Below are 21,661 nucleotides of genomic sequence, written 5' to 3'. Positions count from 1 at the left end.
CTTATTTTCTGTCTTAGGTTTCTTTATATCCCATCAAGTCACAACATTTTAGGCCATTAATGGTAATTAATTAATTGAAGCCATTTAACACAAGCACAAATTAGGATCTTCATGTAACCTTTCCTAGCATGCTTGGTCTTCCTGATTGCAGCATTACGTAACACATCAGTCTGTCATTTCGTGAGCATCCGATGATAATGTAAGCTTTTAGATTTTTTCCTCATCATTTATTTTTATATTTATTGAGTGCTTACTAAATGTACAGTGCTGTATTAATCACTAAGGGGGCAGTCAAAGAAACATCAATTCTTGTTCTGTATTTCACCTAGTGTAAATCCAATAGGTTGTGGCTGGTGCAGAATCCTTGCATCTACAAGCCGCTTTGTTTGGAAAACTGGTCTTTATACAACTTTTACAAGTAAAGTGGTGAAAAGCAGGCCAGGGGGATCTGCAATGAAGTGGCGTGGTCAGATCCAGTTGGTGCGTGTGGCTAATTACTCATAGGAATCTCATGCAGTTGGGGTTTCGGTCTCATCCAATGTGAAAGGCGGATACAATGGTTCTCTGGTCTCTGAATCTCAGCCAATAAATGACAGGGTTCAAATGCTCATTGCTAGTAGTGAAGAACATAAACATCATGCTTTATTTCCTTTTCCTCCTGTGTAAAATGAGAGGTTAATCTAATGCCTTTCTATGATTCCTTCCTGTAATTCCATCACTGTAGATATTACTCGTAAAAATTTAAATGACTCCAGATAAACCACTTAGAATAATTAGGCTAACATATCACAAGTTTTTGGTGGGATAGCAATTTCCAAGCCGTCTGACAAGTGTTTAGAAACTATTATTTACAAACACCATTAAAATGACATATATTTAAATCACCTCAATGCTTTTCCTCTTTCCCCTCCCATACACTTCTTGAAGAAATTGTCTTCATACCTCAACTTCATCATATTTACTGCTACCCTTCACAATGTGGCTTCCTTCCTATAGCAGACGTGATCACTTTTCTGCTCGGATCCCTTTGGGCCTTAGCATTTAGGGCAGGCCAGCTCTGCATTCTTCACCTGAGTTTTCTCTAGTTGGCCGAATTCTGCTCTTCTGAACATGTGCCAGGTCAAAGTACTGGAGACTTAATGCCACCCAGGAGTAATTAGCAATCCTGAATCGATGTGTGATTGCAACTGGCACATAAATACCCCAGCTCCCTCACAGCTCAGGCAGGATACCTCTGGGGCACATGTTCTACACCAGCTTTCCAGAGTTTCCTGGTGGGACTGAGCCCCCAGTTATCCACAATGACAACTTGCTTTCCCTTTCCTGTTTCACTTCCCCCACTCCCCTACCAGTATTTTCTAGGTCCATTCCTTAAATAAACAACTTTCATTTAAATTCTTATCCCTTAATCCTGGAAACCCAAACTAACAGATGTGTCCTCTTCCAATGTGCTAAGGTGGCACCTCCAATTTCAACAAGGACTTCATCTCTAAAATCGGTGGCCTTGGTTGCCCCATTCTTTCTTTCTTAACCCTCACCTACTTTCCTTTCACAGTCCTCAATTCTCCTTCCCTATCTCTAACAGTCCAAGCTCTGTCTCCTTGCCTGGCTCCTCTTTTCCCCTTCAGGTCCAAAGTTCTCCAGGATTTTGTCCTGGGACCTCTTCTCTCCTTTTTCTCTCAACACTCTTCCTTGGCAATGCTATCTATTGCTGTGGTATGACTGAGGTGTATGTGGATGGATGTTTGTGCATTTGACTTTCAGATCCTTGGCCAGCTTTACCTCTTTTTGACTTTGGTAATTAACCTCTATGGGCATTATCATTATCTGGATGTGTTCGGGACTTGGAGCCTAGTGAGTCAACACCCTAGTCACTAACCAGAGCTTTCTCTCAGTTCTCTCGCTATGAATCCCAATTTACCTTCTGTTCTAGTTTATTGATAGTCTCTAGTTTTTAAAAACTTCATTTCTCTCTCTCCCAACCTCTACCACCCCCACTTAAGTGCCGTTTAAGAAAATGATGCAGTTGGTGCCACTATAAATCGATTCTCTCCCTCTTGGCCCCTCAGTGCTGCCCAGAAGTCGTCCTTTGTCCTTTGTCAGCATCCCTTCCCTTGCCAGTAACAGTGTGCAAAATGTTGTCTCCCTTGAAGCCCCCACCCCATCACCTCTTCCCTCACTGGAAGTGTTGACTTTGCCTCCTTCACCTTTGAAGTAGTTGTGACTCCTCAGTGGGTATTCTCCCCATATCCTCTTCTGTGACCTACACACTGAACTTCATCTGCCCATCCTGTTTTTTTAGCTCAGAGAGAAGAGAGTTCCCTTTTCCTACTCAGGCTCCTTTCACTTTTCAGTAAAGCCTAGCTAGCCAAGAGACAAATGAAAATGAAGAATTTGGGATTGAAGAAGTTCTGGGTAAAGCAACTGTGATGAAATCACAAGCAATTTTAATGTAGAACAAATACCAGCAATACTGTAAATCATGGTTATATGCAGAAGGTTAATATTTACACGTAACCTAGTGCAAAATATGACACACCTAAGGAGCACTGCAATGTGTGAATAGGGGAGGCAAGAGAAAGTGTTAGCAGGCTAATGTCCCCACTTTGCTGAGCATGGACTCCACAATTCACTGAAGTTGAAATACATAATGAATTAATCAAACTTGTCATTAAATATATATTATCTACCTATCTACCTTTTGCATGTAAAATAGTCACAAACTCCTCAGTACCATCACACTAATTTTTTTTTTTTAATTTTAGGGAGACCTATTACAAAATTATATCTCTTCCATGACTAATTTGTCTGAAGTTTAACAATGTCATCAAATTTTTTTTTTCAGTTTCCTTTCCTTTTGTTAAATTCTATAATAATCAAATGAATAATTTAAAACTTAAAGTAGTGTGTACAGGGGCACATGGGAGGCTCAGTCAGTTAAGGTTCCGACTCTTGATTTCCACTCAGGTCATAATCTCCCAGATTGTGAGACTGAGCCCCATGTTGGGCTGAGTGTTGACATCAGGGAGCCTGCTTGGGATTTTCTCTCTCTACCCCTCCTCTGCTCATGCTCTCTCTCTGTCTCTTTCTTTCAAAAATAAATAAATATTGGGGCGCCTGGGTGGCTCAGTTGGTGGAGCGTCCAACTTTGGCTCAGGTCATGATCTCGCAGTCTGTGAGTTCGAGCCCCACGTCAGGGTCTGTGCTGACAGCTCAGAGCCTAGAGCCTGCTTCGGATTCTGTGTCTCCCTCTCTCTCTGACCCTCCCCCGCTCATGCTCTGTCTCTGTCTCTGTCAAAAATAAAAATAAACATTAAAAAAATTTAAAAATAAATAAATAAATAAATATTTTTTAAAAAAGTAGTGTGTACAATATAATCCCAGTTCCGTAAAACAATTTATCTAACTACCTTTTTTCTCTCTCTATATATATATTCTTACAGAAATATCTGCAATAAAATTTACCTAATGCTATTAATGGTTATTTCTGAGTAATGAAGTTTGAGGTAATAAAAAAAAAACCCACCTTTCTTTCAGTGCTTTTTTTGTACTACTTTATATTAAAAAATAGTAATGAGAATGTGTAATTTTGACAAAAATAATTAAGTTATTGTATTTTTTACATGATCAGGGAGTCTCAATTTATGTCAAGTTAACAACTTGGTTATTCGTATTCATTGCATTCATGAGGACTGCAACAAGTAAGAACACCGTGTTTACACTGAGAGATTCGCCATCCCCCCAGTAGAAGAATTCACAATTTTGTTTGCTTGTTTGCTTAAATCTCAAGAGGAAAGACGCTCAATTATCTAAGAAATCTGACGCCAACATAAATTAGATCATTCATTCAACAACTACTCACTGTAGGCTTAGTTTTATCAGGCGTCGCATTTACACAGAAAGCAAGACTTACGATGTCACTACCCTCAGCTTACATTAAAACACTGGAACAGTGAAAGCCAAGTATCCCAGGTCAAAAAATATTTTTCTAATGCCGTTACGTGGCACATGTTTTAAGCCTAAGTTATTATCTTCCTGTTCTTGATGTCTCCAAATAAGTCATCCTAACATGTTTCTCATCTTCCTTTGAACTCTTTCTACCTTGACACAATGTAAGCATTAAGTGAATCTATTTAGGAAAATTTAGGAGAAGAATTGGATGTTCATGAGAGTCAAGCAAAAATGAACTATTGGAACCTCATCAAGATGGAAAGGCACAGGGAAGGAAACAGTCAGTAAAATTGAAAGGCAACCAATGGAATGGGAGAAGATATTTGCAAATGACATATCAGATAAATTGTTGGTAACCAAAATCTGGAAAGAACTTATCAAACTCAACACCCCCCCCTGCAAAAAAAAGTAATCCAGCAAAGAAAAGGGCAGAAGGCATAGACATTTTTACAAAGAAGACAGCCAGATGGCTAACAGACACATGAAAAGATAATCAACATCACTCATCAACAAGGAAATACAAATCAAAACCACAATGAGATACCACCTCACACCTGTCAGAATGGCTTAGATGAACAACTCAGGAAACAACAGATGTTAGCAAGGATACGGAGAAAGGGGCACCCTTTTGCACTATTGGTGGGAATGCAAACTGGTGCAGCCACCCTGGAAAGCAGTATGGAGGTTCCTCAAAAAATTAAAAATAGAGCTATCCTACAACTCAGCAATTGTACTACTAGGAATTTATCCAAAGGATACAAAAATGCTGATTCGAAGAGGCACATGCACCCCAATGTTTATAGCAGCACTAGTGACAATAGACAAAGTATGGAAAGAGCCCAAATGTCATCGGCTGACAAATGGATAAAGAAGATGTGATATATATAGAATGGAATAGTATTTGGCAATCAAAAAGAATGAAATCTTGCCATTTGCAACATGAATGGAACTAGAGTGTATTATGCGAAACGAAATAAGTCAGTCAGAGAAAGACAAATAGATGATTTCACTCATGTGTGGAATGTAAGAAACAAAACAGGAAAAGAAAGAAAAAAGGAAAAATAAGATAAAAGCAGAGTGGGAAACAAACCATAAGAGACTCTTAAATACAGAAGACAAATTGAGGGTGGCTGGAGGGATGTTGGGGGGGGGGGATGGGCTAAATGGGTGATGGGCATTAAAGAGGGCACTTGTTGGGATGATCACTGGGTCTTATATGTAAGTGATGAATCACTAAATTCTAATCCTAAGATCATTATTACACTGTATGTTAACTAACTTGGATTTAAATAAAAATTTAAAAATGCATATATTAATTAATTTGATACAGAATTAAAATAATAATTATAAAAATAAATAAAGTTATAAATAAAGAGCAACCCTAGGATTCTACAGTTCTCATCTTCTTGTCGACTTCCTAATGGAGAAGCTACCAACATCTTGTGATATTGTTGAGGCTACTTCATATGTGTCAGAAAATTAAGGGTTTGTGTCCATGTTTCACTTTCAACCTAAGAGTTTGTTATATTCAGTTATTCTCATCAGAGGAGCTCAGCACATCACAACATTCTCCAAAAAGTTATGGTCAAATTGTTTTAGGGACAAAAAAATGATTTGTCTAGGGAATTTATTGCTTTTTATATATACCTAACATAGAATAATAGAAGCCATTCATTAATATGGAACCATTACATTTAGGGTAGAACTGTTAATTCAAATGCAATTTCTTGATTCCCTAACCATTAGTGGAGTTTAGTCACTTAATGGACTTCAGCTATTCAGCTATTATACACACACACACACACACACACACACACACACACTTCTTTAGAAGTATATTAGTATATTAGTAAAGAAGGTGAAACTAAAACTCTTGCTTTCGAATGTCCTGTGATTATTTGACTCTCAAATAATAACCCACAAATTCAGTTCAGGGTTTCTTTTTGAAATGATGAATCTGAGCTCAAATGTAAAATGAAGCCACTGCTCTAGTGGGTGGAAAAAAGTATGAACTTCAGGTTTTATGTTTTATTTTTAAAGCCTGACTTCTTTGAGCAGTTACAGCCAAATATATAATTATTGCAAACTTAACTATAGCATCACTCCCTGATGTGCTGTAACATTGTGATCTACAGCTAATAAGACCTTTTGAAAGAGACATTGAGTTTTAGATATTCATTCATTTGAGAAAAAGAATTTTTTTTTGATCTATTCTATCACTGATCATTTATAAGTTGGGAATTTAGGGAAACGCAGGAGTCTGCCAGTCATTGACATGCTGCCTGTTACCTACTTCTATTTCCTAGCTACATTGCTGCCTACAAATAAATGGATGCTACAGGGGTAGTTTCTTGAAAACTAGTACTTCAAGTGCCTCTTCTCTGAGTTAATGGCCGAATAGTCACCTTGTGATCCAGGTGTACTTATCAGTGAAGAAGCACATAATGAGTACCTATTATGAGTAAAGCATATTGGTCGCCAGTGGGACAAGAGTATTTAATGGGTTGTGTATTCTTCCTGGAGAAGAAAAATCACAAAGACCTGTAAAGTTGGTTGATATTACGAGGTGGAGATGTAGGAGTTTTCATAAGTCTTTTAAAAATTATTATTCTTGTAATTTGGTTTGGTTTGGTTGTAAGGTTCAGAGAATACTCTTGCAACCTAAGAAAGAAGGATATTTATTGACAGGATATTGGCTTGGGTAATGTTGGTGGTTCTAAAGATAAACTCTCAAATCCCAGTGCCTTAATGTAATAGCAATTAACTTTCTGACTCATAAAGCTCTTCTAAGTCAAGAATCAGGGACCTGGGGTCCTTCCATCTTGCACTCTACCAAATGCATCTTTGGAAGCATTTGGCTTCCAAAGTTACTGTTCTTAATCACATCAAACCTCAGAAGAGAAGAGGTGGAGAATCAACCTACGGTCAGTTTTTACACTTCAAGCAAGGAAGAAGTGCACATCACTCCTGCTTACATCCCACTGGCTAGCATCCTCATATGGTGGTACCTATCTGCAAGGCAGGCTGGGAAATGTGGTACTGCTGTGGCCCAAGGAGAAGACAAAATTAGTCTGGTAATTAGCCTTTACCTTCTGTCCCATCTTTTGCTGGGAAATGGAGCTGGGAAGTTATAGGAACTCAGATGAAATGTCTGCATCTCCCATGGCCTGGATAGTCTCTTTCATGACAACTAGACCCCATTTTCTTCTCTATAGCAACTAGTGAATCAAATTTCCTAAGAAAGTCAGCATGATAGGTTAAGATAATTACCATGGGCTATAGTGAATTTAATTCTGGATTATTTCAGCCAGGCACTCTCAAGGATCATGGCCAACTCCTGGATGGGTTCCCATTGGGCTGTTTACTCCTCATTCAATCAGTTGTCACTCCCAAGAAAGTACAACTTATAATTGTTTTCGTGAGCAAAAAAATGTAACCAGGTCATCACCTTATTATTATTACTCCTACCAATAATAGGTTTTTTATTCTATGCACTTGCCACTGTGTTCAAAACCTTATACACACACTGTACTATTTATTTTTCACAACCACCATATTTTATTATTTTTTCACAACCACCATATTTTATTATTTTTCACAACCACCATATTTTCAAATAAACATGAGCCTCTAGACAAGTTTCCGGTACTTTCTAATTCTAAATCCCATTATCTATACCTTTGAACATTGCTGTTCCTGGCTTCCTTTAGTCACAAGAGAGGCATTGGATATAGTGAGTGCTGGGACAAAGGTGACTGGTGCCAAGAAAAGGAACAGATTAAATGCAGGGGAAGTCCCAAAGAGATAGAGAATATTTCAGTCTAAGTCAGTCAGATAAGGCTTAAAGGATTAGCTTGGACTTGACCTAAAGCATACTATATTAAGTTAGAGTCCAAAAGGAATTCATAGCTTTCATGTTGGGGAAGTTGAGTTCTGGGCTATTTACCTTTGGTTACCATGGTAATAGATCGTGTAGGGTCAGAAAAACTGTCCCTTAAGGGATTCTTAGATAGGAATCCTCTTGGAAACACTTAGGATCAAATCTATCTCTTGTTTTGTTTCCCCTTCTGAACAATGTTAATCTTGATCTAGAGGAGAACAGGGCAGAGGGTGGAAGACTACTTCTTCTGACTCACAATTGATCCACGATGAAATGAGAGTGAAATTATAGAATCTGGATTCAATATTGTTAATACCACTAAAAGGGCAAAAATAAATATATGACAAAAGATTCTTCCTATCCATAATAGCTAAAGAGCTCCTACAAACGGAAAATTAAGACAGACGATCCAAAAGAAAAAAAAAAAAGAAAAAAGAAAGAAAGAAAAAGGAAGAAAAGAAAGAAAGAAGAAACAAAGAAAAAGAAAAGAAAACAAAACAAAACCAAACTTTTCAGGGCAAAAGACTTGAACAAATGATGTGTAAAAAAGGATTTCCAAACCACTAATAAGTATATGAAGAGGTATTCCGCTTGAGGTGATCATCAGGGAAATGCAAATTAAAATCACAATGAAATATCATTATGTACCCACCAAAATAACTAAAAGGAAAAGGCATAAGAAATCAAATGTTGCTGAGAATGTGGAGCAATCAGAAACCTCACACATTGCTGGTGGTCAGTTTGTCTGTGGCAGGCGGAATCCTGAGATGACCCCCAAGATTTCCTCTCCCTCGTGTACGTGCCCTGTATCATCCCCTCCCTGTGAGTGTGGGAACAGGATTGTGAAGATGATGGATGTCATTTATGTTATTAGATTACCTTTTGTGGCAGAGGGGAGGGATTTTATCAAATGTAGTTAAGGTCCCAAATCAGTTTACCTGAATTAAGACAATTCTCCTGGGTGGGCCTGACCTAATCAGGCTCACCTAAACAGCGACTGAGCCTTTCCTGAAAGAAGGGTGAAAGTGTGAGAAGGTTTATGGAAATGGTCATGCAGCAAGGTCATGAGCGTAGCTCCAGGAGCTGAGAGTGGAACTTGCAAAAATTGAAGACTCCAGGTCTACAACTACAAGGAGCTGAATCCTAAACACCTGAATATGCTTGGAAGTGGACTTCTCCTTAGCTGTGCCTGTAGATGAGGACATAGCTGGCCAATATCTTAATTTCTACCTGTAAGCCCATGAGCAGAAGACCCAGCTAAAATGTGCCAGACTCCTTATCCATGAAAACTATGAAATAATGAATTTGTGTGGTTTTAGGACACAAAGCCTGTAGTATTTGTTACACAATAGAAAACTGATACAGTCTCCTAAAGTTGAATGTATATATACCCTTTTACTCAACAATTCTAATCCTAGGGATATTCCCAACAGAGAGACATATATGCTGGGAATACATACATTACAAATTCCACAGAAACAATAATCATAATAGCCTAAAACTAAAAACTACCTAAATGAGCAAGAGGGGGAACTTATGGGGTATGGATAATACTTTATTTCTTGATTTGGATGCTCATTACATAAGTGTGCTCAGTTTGTGAGTTTATGAACTGTGTTCTTTCCTAAGTTATACTTCAATAAAATTAAAAGAAATTTGATTTTAACATTAAATTCAATTAAAGAATCCAATTCAATTAAAGTTAAAATTAAAAAGTCAGTTAAAATGAAAAGAAGTTTATTCTTTCATTGTATACCAGCACAATTATTGCTAGAGTTTTTCAAATGCAGTGAGCACACATATAAAAGTGGTCACATGTGGCGCCTGGGTGGCTCAGTCGGTTAAGCGGCCGACTTCGGCTCAGGTCACGATCTCGCAGTCCGTGAGTTTGAGCCCCGCGTCGGGCTCTGTGCTGACAGTTCAGAGCCTGGAGCCTGTTTCAGATTCTGTGTCTCCCTCTCTCTGACCCTCCCCCGTTCATGCTCTGTCTCTCTGTCTCAAAAATAAATAAACGTTAAAAAAAAAAAAAAGTGGTCACATGATTTTACTTGTGTAATTATCCTAGCCTCAGTCCTACCTGAACAAAAACCAAAACCTACTGTAGCAAAACAAAAACACTTCATTGTCAATTGTTTGGATTTCTACCTTAATTCTTACTTGATTTTTGGCTAACCTTCAATATACTGTTTTAATAAATATTTTTTTTGTTCTTTTTCCAAGAGATTTAAAATTAGTAGTATATTAAGAATTTTAAGGGGTGCTCGGGTGGCTCAGTCGGTTAAGCATCCGACTTCGGCTCAGGTCATGATCTCACAGTTTGTGAGTTCAAGCCCTGCGTCAGGCTCTGGGCTGACAGCTCAGAGCCTGGAGCCTGCTTCACATTCTGTGTCTCCTCTCTCTCTGCCCCTCCCCCTCTCGTGCTCTGTCTCTCTCTGTCTCTCAATAATAAATAAACATTAAAAATTAAAAAAAAAAGAATTTTAAGGCACTCGGAAAAACACCTCTGATGTTATTGTAAACTCACTTACTCTCCTAGACATATACATATGTCTATACATCTTTTTTGATGAACAGATGTCTTTTAGCCAGGTCACGATAAAATAGAAAACTTTAGTCTCAACACACCTTTCTGACAGTAAAGTTAGAGGTATTTTTGTCCCATTTCGGGGAGGAAATACATTTGTTTGGTCATGGCCTTGCAAGAGTTTGGTAAAAAAAATCACCAGGTATTCATTTAATATCTCATATATAGACCACTGTGCTAAACATAGGGCTTTAAGAAAAGACACAGTGTATTGTTTCTACTCTTAAAAGATTTATGATCTACCTGAAATACATACTCATTCACATTTGTTAATGACATAGGTTTATATGTTAATACCAAATAGGTGTTGGATATAGAAAAAATTAAAAAGAAAGAAAGGAAAGGGAAAACATCAGAACTCTAAAATGGTGCCCAGAGAGCAGAGTTCTTGGCTGTCCAGGAAGCAGTTTGGTAGGAAAACAAAGTTATTTTCCACAAAGCAAATTTGGTTTTAAATCTGAGTTTTTTTTTCACTCTCCAGATATAAGTTTAACTGGTTGGGGCTTTATGTTTTCATCTGAGAATTAGGTCTGATGGCAACAATTTCTACCTCACAGGCTTGTGAGTTTAGATGGGATAACTTAGTAAAATAGCAGGTTCCCCTAGTCTGCATAGCTGACCCTTCTTTGGGATAAATAAGTAATCACCGAGGATCCTTGGTGTCTGACCCTGAGCATTGGAGAGGATGGGGCGGTAGGGAATTGGAAGATACACTAAGTATTAGAGAGAGGAAGGAGAAGGAGGTATTGTAGGTTTAAAATGAAAAAAAAAAAAAAAGAGTGACAAAAGTGCAGTATGTGATGAGAACAAGACAGAACAGTGTGTGAGAAACCTGGAGGAACAGATAAAACTAAGGAAGTTTCCTTACAGGCTGGCAAACCCAGTACTAGGCTGGCCATGGTGAGGACTAGAGGTAAGTATGGAGGATATGGTCCTTGAATATTTACCTTTTAAGTGGAAAGACAATACTTACACCCACATTTACTTACATATATATAATGACTAGAGGAAGAGTGTTGGGATGTACTAGCTTATGTCACGTAGGCTTTGCTTTTTCATCCCGTGGGAATTTGGAGAAGAGAAAGCACATTGTGGTCCATAGCATCAGGGAAGGTTTGGAGCTCAGTCGTGAAGGAAGAAGGGTGGGACATGAATCCAAGGAAAGAAAAGAGGGCTCCTTCTACACAGGTGTGGCACCATGCAAAGATTTGTCAGACAGAAGCATTCTGCCATAGGCTGATTTTTTTTTTAACTTAACTATGTATCAGAACAAAAATCATTTGGTTAAGAGATACTGTTTTTGAGAGGGGGTTATAGAGAGGGGAGGAGAGGTGGCAAGGTAAAAGTTCATTTTTCCCAGATAGAAATTGCATGTTTGTGGCTGACTCAAAGCCAGTGGGCTCCTCTCAAATAAAGAGTAGGGGTGAGAGAGACTTAGGTATCTGATTTTACCCCAAAGTATGAGTTCCCTGAGAGTTCACAGTAAGCATATCAAGATTCTCCAGATATATTTAGGATGAGATTCTCCCTACACCTCCTTTCTCAAACTCCACCGTCAAAACTACAAATCCCCTCATTAAGCCGTTTACCTCTACAAAACAAAACAAGACAAAACAAAAGTGACCCCTTGGAGAATTAATAAGTCAAGTCATTATCTGTCTTAGTTACACCCGGATTTGCTTAAGTTGCTAAGATCCTAAAGGGCATTGTCTAAAGGGGAAGTAAGGAGGAGGTAGCAATAATCTGCCTACACTATGAAAAGGTGCATGGTACGCAAAGAGTAGCAGGTATTCCCGAATCAGCTGCAGCCCCTTGACAGTCAGAAACTAAAAAGCCCGATGCCATATCCCTTTTCAGCCCACCTCAAAGCTCAACACATCCTGCAGAGCACTTAGCCTGTTTGGCATGTACTAAGAGGTAAAGAACATGAGTTTATTTCTGAAAGATCTGGGTTTAAATCCAGATCTGGTTGGTTTTTACCTTGGGCCCTGATCTGAGCCAATGTCCTTATCAGTACCATGAGCTTAATAATAATAGCAGCTTCCTCGGAGTTGTTGAGAATATTAAATAAGAATATGTGTAAGGACTCCAGCACACAAGGGTGCCCCATTGTTGTCAGGTAATAATAATCACGGTGACAATCACTGTTCTATCTGTGGCTCCTGGGTCCTGAATCTTGTCTCCTAACAAGTTAGGGAGGTGGGTTGGGAAGGATGGGGGGTCTGCTTGTTTCCTGTGTTGAAATAAACATAAACTCTTGAAACAGCCCCAGACCCTGGGCCAGAACGACAGCGGGCTGCTCCCTCAGCTCGCATCCTCTCTCCCTGCTCCACCCACGCTTCCCGGGAGCAACAAGTTCCCTTCTGCAAAGACCCGCCCGCGCGCCACTGGTAGACCCGGCGGGCTTCTCCTCCCAGACTAGTATGACTGGCGGGGAAACCCACCGAGGGTCGAAATCGCTGCTGCCAACACCCTACCGGGGAGGGAGAGCCAGCTGCTCATGAGGGAGCCGCGTCTGGGAGGAAGACGGGAGGCATGGGAAGTCCGGACAGAGGGACTGATAGGAAACCTAGTTCGCACTGCCCTTGAGAGGCAAAAGCAACAAAAGAAAGCACCCACCGCTCGTTTCCCGCCCCTCTCCTGGGATCGGGAGGGAGAAGATAGGGCCCCGAATCCCACACCTCCACCCAGCCTCCACCCAGACCTCCACCCAGCCTTCTGGTTGCCAAATCTCATTCTTACGTCCTCCACGCTCCCCTTGCCCGGTTTCTCCGTGCATCTTCTCACTCTACCCCACCTCTCGCCAGGTCTCCTAAGGACACTTGCGATTTCTGACAAGATATTTCGTAAGAAGGACAAGCAGGTAAGCCACGGCCCCCACCCAGCACTCTCCTTTCCGCTGCGTCCCAGATGGATACCCTGGAGTCACAAAAGGAGTCCCAATGCGTCTTAGGTTGGGAGCCTTAGGCAGCTGCCCGAACAGTTGAACTCTGGCAACTTCTTGGAATGGGGATCCCCGCGCCCTCGTGAGAAAGCCACGGTGGCCGCCCACACACCAGGAGAGACACCCCAGCTTCTCCATAGGGAACTCCTCTAAAATCTACCTTTCCAGCTTCTACAGCTGTGAGTTGAGAATCAGAGCTAACTAGGAGTACGCTTCGGGGGCGGGCGCTCGTGGGCAGGGGCGAGGGCGAGAAGTTCCACCCGGATTTTGGAAAGAAACCCCAGTTCATCTCCAAGTCTCCTGGAGCCAGAGAGCTGCTAAGGAACAGGGGCCGAAGTCACCGGGAGGGAAGTCCTCCTAGCGCGGGGTCCGAAAAGCACGGAGGTGAATTGCAATATCCAAGCTTTTAGCCTTGTCCCTTGGAAACTACTCTTTCTCCAGGGGATGGGGGCGGGGGATACATCCCTGGCAAAGACTGCCAACGTCAAGCCCAGATGTTCAGCACTTCATTCCCCCATCCCCACCCAGCCTTGAGAACTTGGTACCTCGGACAGCAGCCCGGGCGCAAGGCATTGTCAGAAAGGTGTTATCTTGTTTTCGCCACCAAGTCAAAGAGCAATAAATTATTTTTATGACCTTACTAGTATAATTTGAAGGACATTTTAATTACATAACCCGTGAAAGATCACCGGAGGCAATGTCGTGTTAAAGAGCCCATGGCAGAATATCTGCATCGCATGAGAAAGAAAACTTGCAAATCTGCAATGAGATTGCGCAGGGCTGCCCCCGTTTTGAAACAACATGCGAAATGCAAGGGAGATTTTACCTTTCGGACTCCAAAGCCGTGTTCTGCTGCAACTTGGCGAGCTTCTTCCTCTCCTCCTTTATGCAACTCCACAAGAAAATGATTCGTGAAGACCGGTCTCTCGGCAGATGCAAAAACCATGACACAGAAGAGGAGCCCGGCGGCCGCCTTCCACTGGGAGACACAGCCACCTTTCATCTTTCTTGGGAGTGAAAAGTGGTGCTAGGAGGCGCGCAGGCTGGTGGAGCGGAGGACTCGGAGGAAAGGTGCAAATGAAAAATGTATATATATAGTTTTTTTTTGTTTGTTTTAAAAAAAATCTTTGTGTAGAGAAAGAGACTGATTAGGGGGCTCAGCAGCAAATCAATGTGTATTCTCCTCCAGCATCTGGCTGGCGGGGAAGCCGTGTAGTCAGGCTCGCTGGCAGAGGTGCGAATGTGGGGAGCTGTGTGTATCTGAGAGAAAGAGCGAGTGTATGTCTGTGCTTGAGGCTAAATCTGCATTTTCAGCTCCTCCTCGGCTCCAATTCCACTGGGGACAGAGGAGAGCACCAGCCTGGCTGACGTGCGCTCGCCAGCAGCCAATGAGGGCCGGAGATGCGACGGGCCCCGCCCTGGACCGCCCCGGGCCCACCCCTGCCCGCCCCCAGACCGGCCGGTCCGCCTCCGCCGGCGGGGGGCGCTGAGCGGCGAGCCCGCGCCCCCGCCCCTTTCAGAACCCTGGAGAGCTCCTCCATCTCTCCACCCGGGCCCGCCTAGCTCCCAGGAAAATCCCCCCAGCTGTAATCTGGTCGGCGGCGCCGGAGTGATGTCATTGTTTGTGGAAATCTGTAAGGCTCTGGAAAGGGAATTACGGCGTGTGCCGCTCCCTGAGGCTCCGAGGGGAGCTGGGGCACCGGCCTCTCCCTATTCCTCTCCCCTGCTTATTTTCCGCTGCAAAATAACTCTTTCTCTCTCTCTCAAGGCACACTTGCCTCTCTCGCGCTCAACAACAAAGCAAATATTAACCCTCCTCTCACCACTTTGTACAAATCCCGGGGAGGGTTACTGCCTTTCCCCACACGGGGAAGGTTGGGGAAAGCAGCCTTCTTGGGGTGACTCATGGGGACGAGTATTTATTTATTTATATTTTTGTAGGCTCTGGACTTGTCTGGAACTAAGCAGCTGGGAAGCCTAGCAGATCAAGCTCACTCCCACCAGCATCTGTGATTAGATGAGACTCCTCCGAGAGTCAGGGTTGCTCCGCAGAGACCGCCTTCTAGAGAGGCGCGGCCGGGATTGACATGCCTGGAGGTACATTCTCAGACTTGGGGACAGACGTTCGGTTGCACAAGGACGGCGAGAGTGTGCGTTTGGGAAGGTATAGGCACCAGTCCTAGGCGCTGGGCCAAGACGCCAGTTGGGCATTCTCAACTGAGTCGAATTCAGGCCAAGTGACACCGGGTCAACGAAATTATCCAGTTAAGAAATGTGCACTCCCAGACTACAAATGGCTTACACTGACTTCTTCCTGTCCCAGTGAGAGGAAGCAGGGGCGAAATGTCTGCCTCGAAATCAGGGCGATTGTTTTAAAGTACCCCAAATATTGTTGAGTTATAGAATGCGTACACTGATCCCCATTATCATTTAGCTCCAAAGTTCAAAATTCTGCTTCACTTGAATAAGAGGTGAGATCTTTGTCCTAGAGGCTTAATTAAGTGTATGCAATACAGTGAGAGAGAGAGAGAGAGGAAGAGAGAGAGAGAATAATGTTGACACATTTTACACACACACACACACACACACACACACACGAGCGTTTTATTTTTAACAGACTTCCCCCTTTTTCATTTTATCATGAAGTCGGACTCTGCACAAGAAAACATTATTGTTAGAAAAGAATACACACAATGCCATGGGACACACTGTCTTCAGAGCAGAACCTTTTTCCTGACATAGTTGGCTCCCTCAGAGCCCTTTCCAAAATAGCCAAATAAAAACACAGACGTTATTGAAAATTTTGATTAAAGCATTAAAGAAATCGGTATGTAATTAATATTAGGATTAGTAGTGGTAGTACTTGAACTCCTTTAAGAAACACTGAGTACTTGAACTCCTTTAAGAAATGCTGAGAAGGTGCTAGCACACAGACTACAGATAAAAGGGTCCAAAGTGGAGACAAGTTTTCTGGGAAGGTATTAATAAAAGGGAACAGAGCTGCTCTGGATTCCTCAGTTCTTTACTGCTCAGAGGTTCATTTCTGCTGAGATTTTTTTTTAATCCCCCTATCCTACTCCACAGCTTACCTCTCATAGTCCATCTGTTTGTTTTTAACACAAGGTTTTCTTACTAAGAGACCTTCAACTCTTTCTCTCTTTTCCTTATATTTCGCCCATATTTTGAATCAAAGTACTAGGCTGGTATGAAAAAATGCCAAATGATTCTTCCTGCCCTGTATTGTCATTTGAGAAAAACGGCACCAAATGTGAAAATTACATTAGATGGATTCACAATCATGGAGATCATTTCAAAAGCAGCAACAGAGATAAAAATCTAAGTCTTAAGAAAAATAGATCCGAAGAGCATCAAATAAGTCAATTTAGAAGATTATGGGTGTTGGGAAATAGCGCTGCTAATGTAGCTAAATCTCTTTGGAAATGAACATGAAATTACCATCTATTCAGAGATATTTATTAATTTTTTCTGAAACCACAAAGCAATACTCCATTTCCTAAATAAATTCCAAAGATGAAATGCTAGTAAGTGTTGAATCTTATGTATTTGAATTTTCAATAATTAAAACCATGCAAAATTGGGTACAGGCTAAATAAAACCCGGATGGTTGATTAAAATAGGACATTTTTAGTGTTTTACGTAGAATACAGTTCATCAAACTATTGCCAGAACAGCATATCAAATGAAAATGGGAATCTTTTTGTGATGTAAATGCTCAATTTTAAATGCATAAGAATGTCATATGCAAGTGGAGGAAATATATTGATACATTGAATTGTTATTTGAAATACAAATACACATCCATGTGCATACACACCTAGCTTTTTCAAGGTAACTATTCCTAGGCTCCTTCGTTTTGTTTTGTTTTCTTTGTTTGAATACCAACAGTAACTTTGGAGCAAAAAGGTGAACAAAAGAGAGAAACGGTAGCAGAATGCTTCAAGGACTAAAATGGAATCCAGTGGACAGGAACTCTCCCGCCGGCTCTGCGGTTACTGGCGATGCCACTTGGGCTAAACCACTGTATCCTTCAAAGCCTTTATCTCCTTATCTGTAAGAGGAGATGGTTGGATTAGAGACCCTGCAGGTCCAAAAGCCAACTTGTAATTTCAAAGAGTTGCCAAAGTAGACTATGATATAGAAAGAATCATCAATAGCTTGAGAGATGTTAAGGACAGTCATACTTTTTTATTACATGGTGGTGGTCAACGGGCTTATTTATTTTTATATCCCCCGCCCCCCCCCCCCCCACACCAATAGTCTCTTATTTGCCAATTTTGTGGATTTGAGGAAAGAATAACTAACACAAACTGGCTGACACTCAGTACCAGACAAGAAAACCATCAATATGTTGAGGTTCTTACTATTTAAGATACTGTTGTGTCTGTAGAAAAAAACATAAGTTTGGTTCCAGTTCAAATGTGCAACATAACCCACAGAGTCTCTTTGAAGACATTGCCCTACAAACACCAGAATATTCCCATTATATGGATTCATAACTATAAATCAACAGACCTATGTGTATTAAAACAACCCAAACCACCTGGGGTATGATTAGGACCCTTCCATTCAGATATACTTCTAAGGAGAACTTTGGGCACAGGGAGCTTCAGGTCAAGGAAAACCTATCACTGGGGAGGAAAGGGAAAATTAGAAGCAGCTCTAGGGAGGCTGCTGGACCTTTGAATATTCTTTAGTCCATTAGGGAAAAGGTCTTAAGTTTCTGTTGATTTCAGTTGGGTGGGGTGTAATCTGAAAGGGAATAGACACGTACAATAGAAGGTGCAATTTAAAATTCAGCCATCTTACATATCAGTTGAGTTTTGTCATTACTGTTTCATTCATTCTGAGTATTTTAAGTGCAGTAAAATTAATTTCACTGGGTGCCACAATTCTTTACTATCATACTGTATTACCAACCCCTTCAAGTAGATTCCTCCTAATGACCCTGCCCTCCCTGTTCTTTCCACCCCAGCCCATACTCAGGTTTTCTGAAATATTGTTACCACTGTACAGGTTTCTACCAAATTTTGGATTCAATGTTGATCAAGTTTTAAAAAAAATTTCCCCAGATGATTTTTATTTGCCAAGATCTCACCTAATTTCCCAGTGGTATTTATCTACACTCTCATATTTGCAGTAACTCAAGATTCAAGTATTTGGAAATTTTTAATTCATTCCTTAGTGTACACTCACTCCTTCTAAATTATTGGGATTTACTTGGTCCCTCCTCCAATTTCTATAGCTTTTATCACCTTATACCTTTTCCTTGAATGACCTATCTCTGTTTTTCCTTTAGTTGCAAAGCCTCAGGTGACTTTAGTTACCTAAGCCATCTTAAATTAATATAGTGGGGAGGACTCATGAGGCTTTATTATCACCAAAGCATTGAATCTAGAGTGTTTTGGGTTGTCTTCATTTTATTACTTCATCAACAAACCATCAAATTTATTCAGACAAATTGACTATTCATAAATAAAAGCTACTCATTGCTTCCTTATTTTCCAAAACAGTAAAAATTTATTTTTTGTGTGTTAATTCAGGTTCTATTATTTTGAAAGGATTTGAAGTAGCTAAACAATGAGGACCAAGAACCCTTTTAATCTTCTTTTGAAAATTAGGAACACATTTCTATTCACTATCTTTAGATTCCTCTTTTGGTCTACAGGGCTACAAAATAATGTTTGCTCACTTGGAAAATTAATTAGCTATTTCTCAGGGCTTATTGGAACATTGCTTATTGTCTGTAGAAAGTGATTACCTATTCATGAATTCTTTACCTTGTGTTATTTCTCTTTTCTTTTTCATGGTCTTAAAAAAATACAGTAAGTCTCCTTCAATTCACTTTTGAAATGATTATGGAAATTATCTTTAACAGGGAGATGTTTTGTTGGACTCCTCAAATAATGTAGAAGTAATGTAGAGAGAACAAAGGAAATAGCTTGTTAGCAAATATAAACTGAATTTAAGAAGACACAAATTTTATGAGCAAAATGAAAGTTCAAACATTACAATGTATATACTAGTTTTTTAAGACTAACTCTGTCATTGCAAAGAAACACCTGATTCTAGAAAGTCCTTACTTAGACCTAGTGTTTTGGGTAATTATACACTACTTAGTATTGATTTGGATGGCCTTGCCCAAGTAGAGAAATTGATGTATAATGTTATTTATTATGCCAGAAGAATAGCTATAAATTGATGACTGTGTTCTTGGATATCTCATTTTTTATGCCTTGTGAAAATATTTTATGCTTTCACAGTTTTAGAAACATGGTATAGTCTATTTTTAGGGAATTCATCATTCAATATCCATTTTATCTTCTTATTACGCTAGAAAGATTGAACCAAAAAGTACAACATAGAAATGTATTTCTACAACTAGCTACTGAAAACAATACATGGTGGCTTTTATACATTTAGAATTTAAAATTCTTTTAAAATGCCCTAATCAGGGGTGCCTGGGTGGCTCAGTCGGCTAGGTGTCCGACTTCAGCTCAGGTCACGATCTCACAGTTCGTGGGTTCGAGCCCCGCGTTGGGCTCTGTGCTGACAGCTCAGAGCCTGGAGCCTGTTTCAGATTCTGTGTCTCCCTCTCTCTCTGACCCTCCCCCATTCATGTTCTATCTCTCTCTCTGTCAAAAATAAATAAACGTTAAAAAAAATTAAAAAAATAATAAAAAGAAAAAAAAAATAAAATGCCCTAATCAGGATATTTTAATTCATATCAGACTTAAGAACAGTATTCTTAATTTCTAATAGCACATTCCATGATGCATTAATTTATGCTAGTATCATTCAGTTCATGAGCATGTTTTATATGGATCACATGTTTAAAAAGTCAACATCCTTTAAAAATGGGTCATTTCCCGTTTAAAAAATCCCAAAAGGTTCCTTCTTTTGCAATAATCCAAGATTTGGCAACATGGTCACAATTACTTAGATTTAGTAGCTATCCTTCTCCAAGACCCCCTCCCCTACAATGTAACAGGGCCTGAACTGCCAACTTTGCTAGATCGTCTCCCAGCCTTTTGATTCATATGCTTTACATTTGTGACCTAGCTCAGAAAGCCATCCGAATTTGTGACTTCTGGGGTAAACGATCTACGAGGTTTCAATTCATTTTGCTATAGAGATTTTTATAATGCCTCTGACAGAACACATTCAAACAGCATGGGGATAAGATATGTTCTCTAAAAACAATTATTAGCATCGATGTTAAAAAAAAAAAATCCTACCAAATTAGACTCAGGCTTCCAGAACACAGCCTTCCAGGGAAATGAAGCAGTCTTGGCCAAAGGCATTCTATCCACATCAGAGAACACAGAGTAGATAAATTGGCATTTCCTCTCTCCTGTGGTAGTGAAAACCTTGGCAAATATATCCAGTATGGTTACTTTTTCTCATGTTCCGTATTTTGCTATAAGGTAGTCCTTAGCAGAATGCCAGGGGAAGACAGAACAAGCATTGCCAATATGAGAAGAGTGAGATATGGAACTAGGGTATGAATTAGTCTCTAAATACCAAAGAGAGGGTATGGTGGTGTTATGGGAAGATCATGAGGCTGGAAGTAAAAATTCCTTTGTTCAGTGTTGGCTCTGTGTCATTTTAGCCATGTGACTTGAGGTACGTTGCTTCATCCTCAAAGCCTCCAGGTAAATTGGGAGTAGGGACTATTTACTTTGATTGATTGTGTCTCAGATTCTGTTTAGGGCTAATTTTCAATGATAATATTCTAAATTAAGCCCTTACCTTTTCACACATCTCATCTCTCTCAAGTTCTATTGGTTGTGTACACTATACAGTAGTACATAAAGCACAACAATGAGATTGCACAAAATGTAGTAAACAACTATAGACACTATAGCACTATGTCAATCATCCTAAACTTAATGGCTTATAATGAGTATTTTTATTTTTATGTTACGGCTGCCTGTGGTTTGGCTGATCTGGGCTGGGCTTGGCCAAAACGGCTTTACTTCAGGCTGTAGATTTCTCCAGCCTGTGAGTTTCACTTAGATCTTCTCCACGTGTATTCTTTTCTGAAGCCCAGGCTGAAGTGGCAGTGGTTACCAGAGTCACACTCTTCTTACGATTTATCACTGCACCTCGAAACCCAAGCCAAGCCACCGAGCAACACTTATGGCCTTTTGCCTCGTGTCCACCAGAATTCTGTTGGCCAAGATCAGTCACATGGCCAACCCCAATTCTGTCCAGAGTGGAGGAGTCACCGGAGAGAATATGTATTCAACAGTAATCCAGACTCTAACACCAGGCAAAGTCC

At 40.4% G+C, this 21,661-nt stretch overlaps 1 protein-coding gene across 1 annotated transcript in view; it reads right to left on the bottom strand.

The window, feature by feature from the left end:
- Positions 1 to 14,716, bottom strand: part of PCSK2 (proprotein convertase subtilisin/kexin type 2) — a 273,296-nt gene extending 258,580 nt beyond the window's left edge. Inside the window, exon 1 of the mRNA XM_019462495.2 lies at positions 14,186 to 14,716. Within this exon, the coding sequence (XP_019318040.1) occupies positions 14,186 to 14,362 (177 nt within the window). The 5' untranslated portion in view covers positions 14,363 to 14,716. The remainder of the gene's footprint in view (positions 1 to 14,185) is intronic.
- Positions 14,717 to 21,661: the final 6,945 nt, after the last annotated feature.

The sequence above is a fragment of the Panthera pardus genome, unplaced genomic scaffold, assembly GCF_024362965.1.
Source record: "Panthera pardus isolate Hobbes unplaced genomic scaffold, ASM2436296v1 HiC_scaffold_25, whole genome shotgun sequence".
NCBI lineage: Eukaryota > Metazoa > Chordata > Mammalia > Carnivora > Felidae > Panthera > Panthera pardus.
This window is presented reverse-complemented; position numbering and strand designations above follow the sequence as displayed.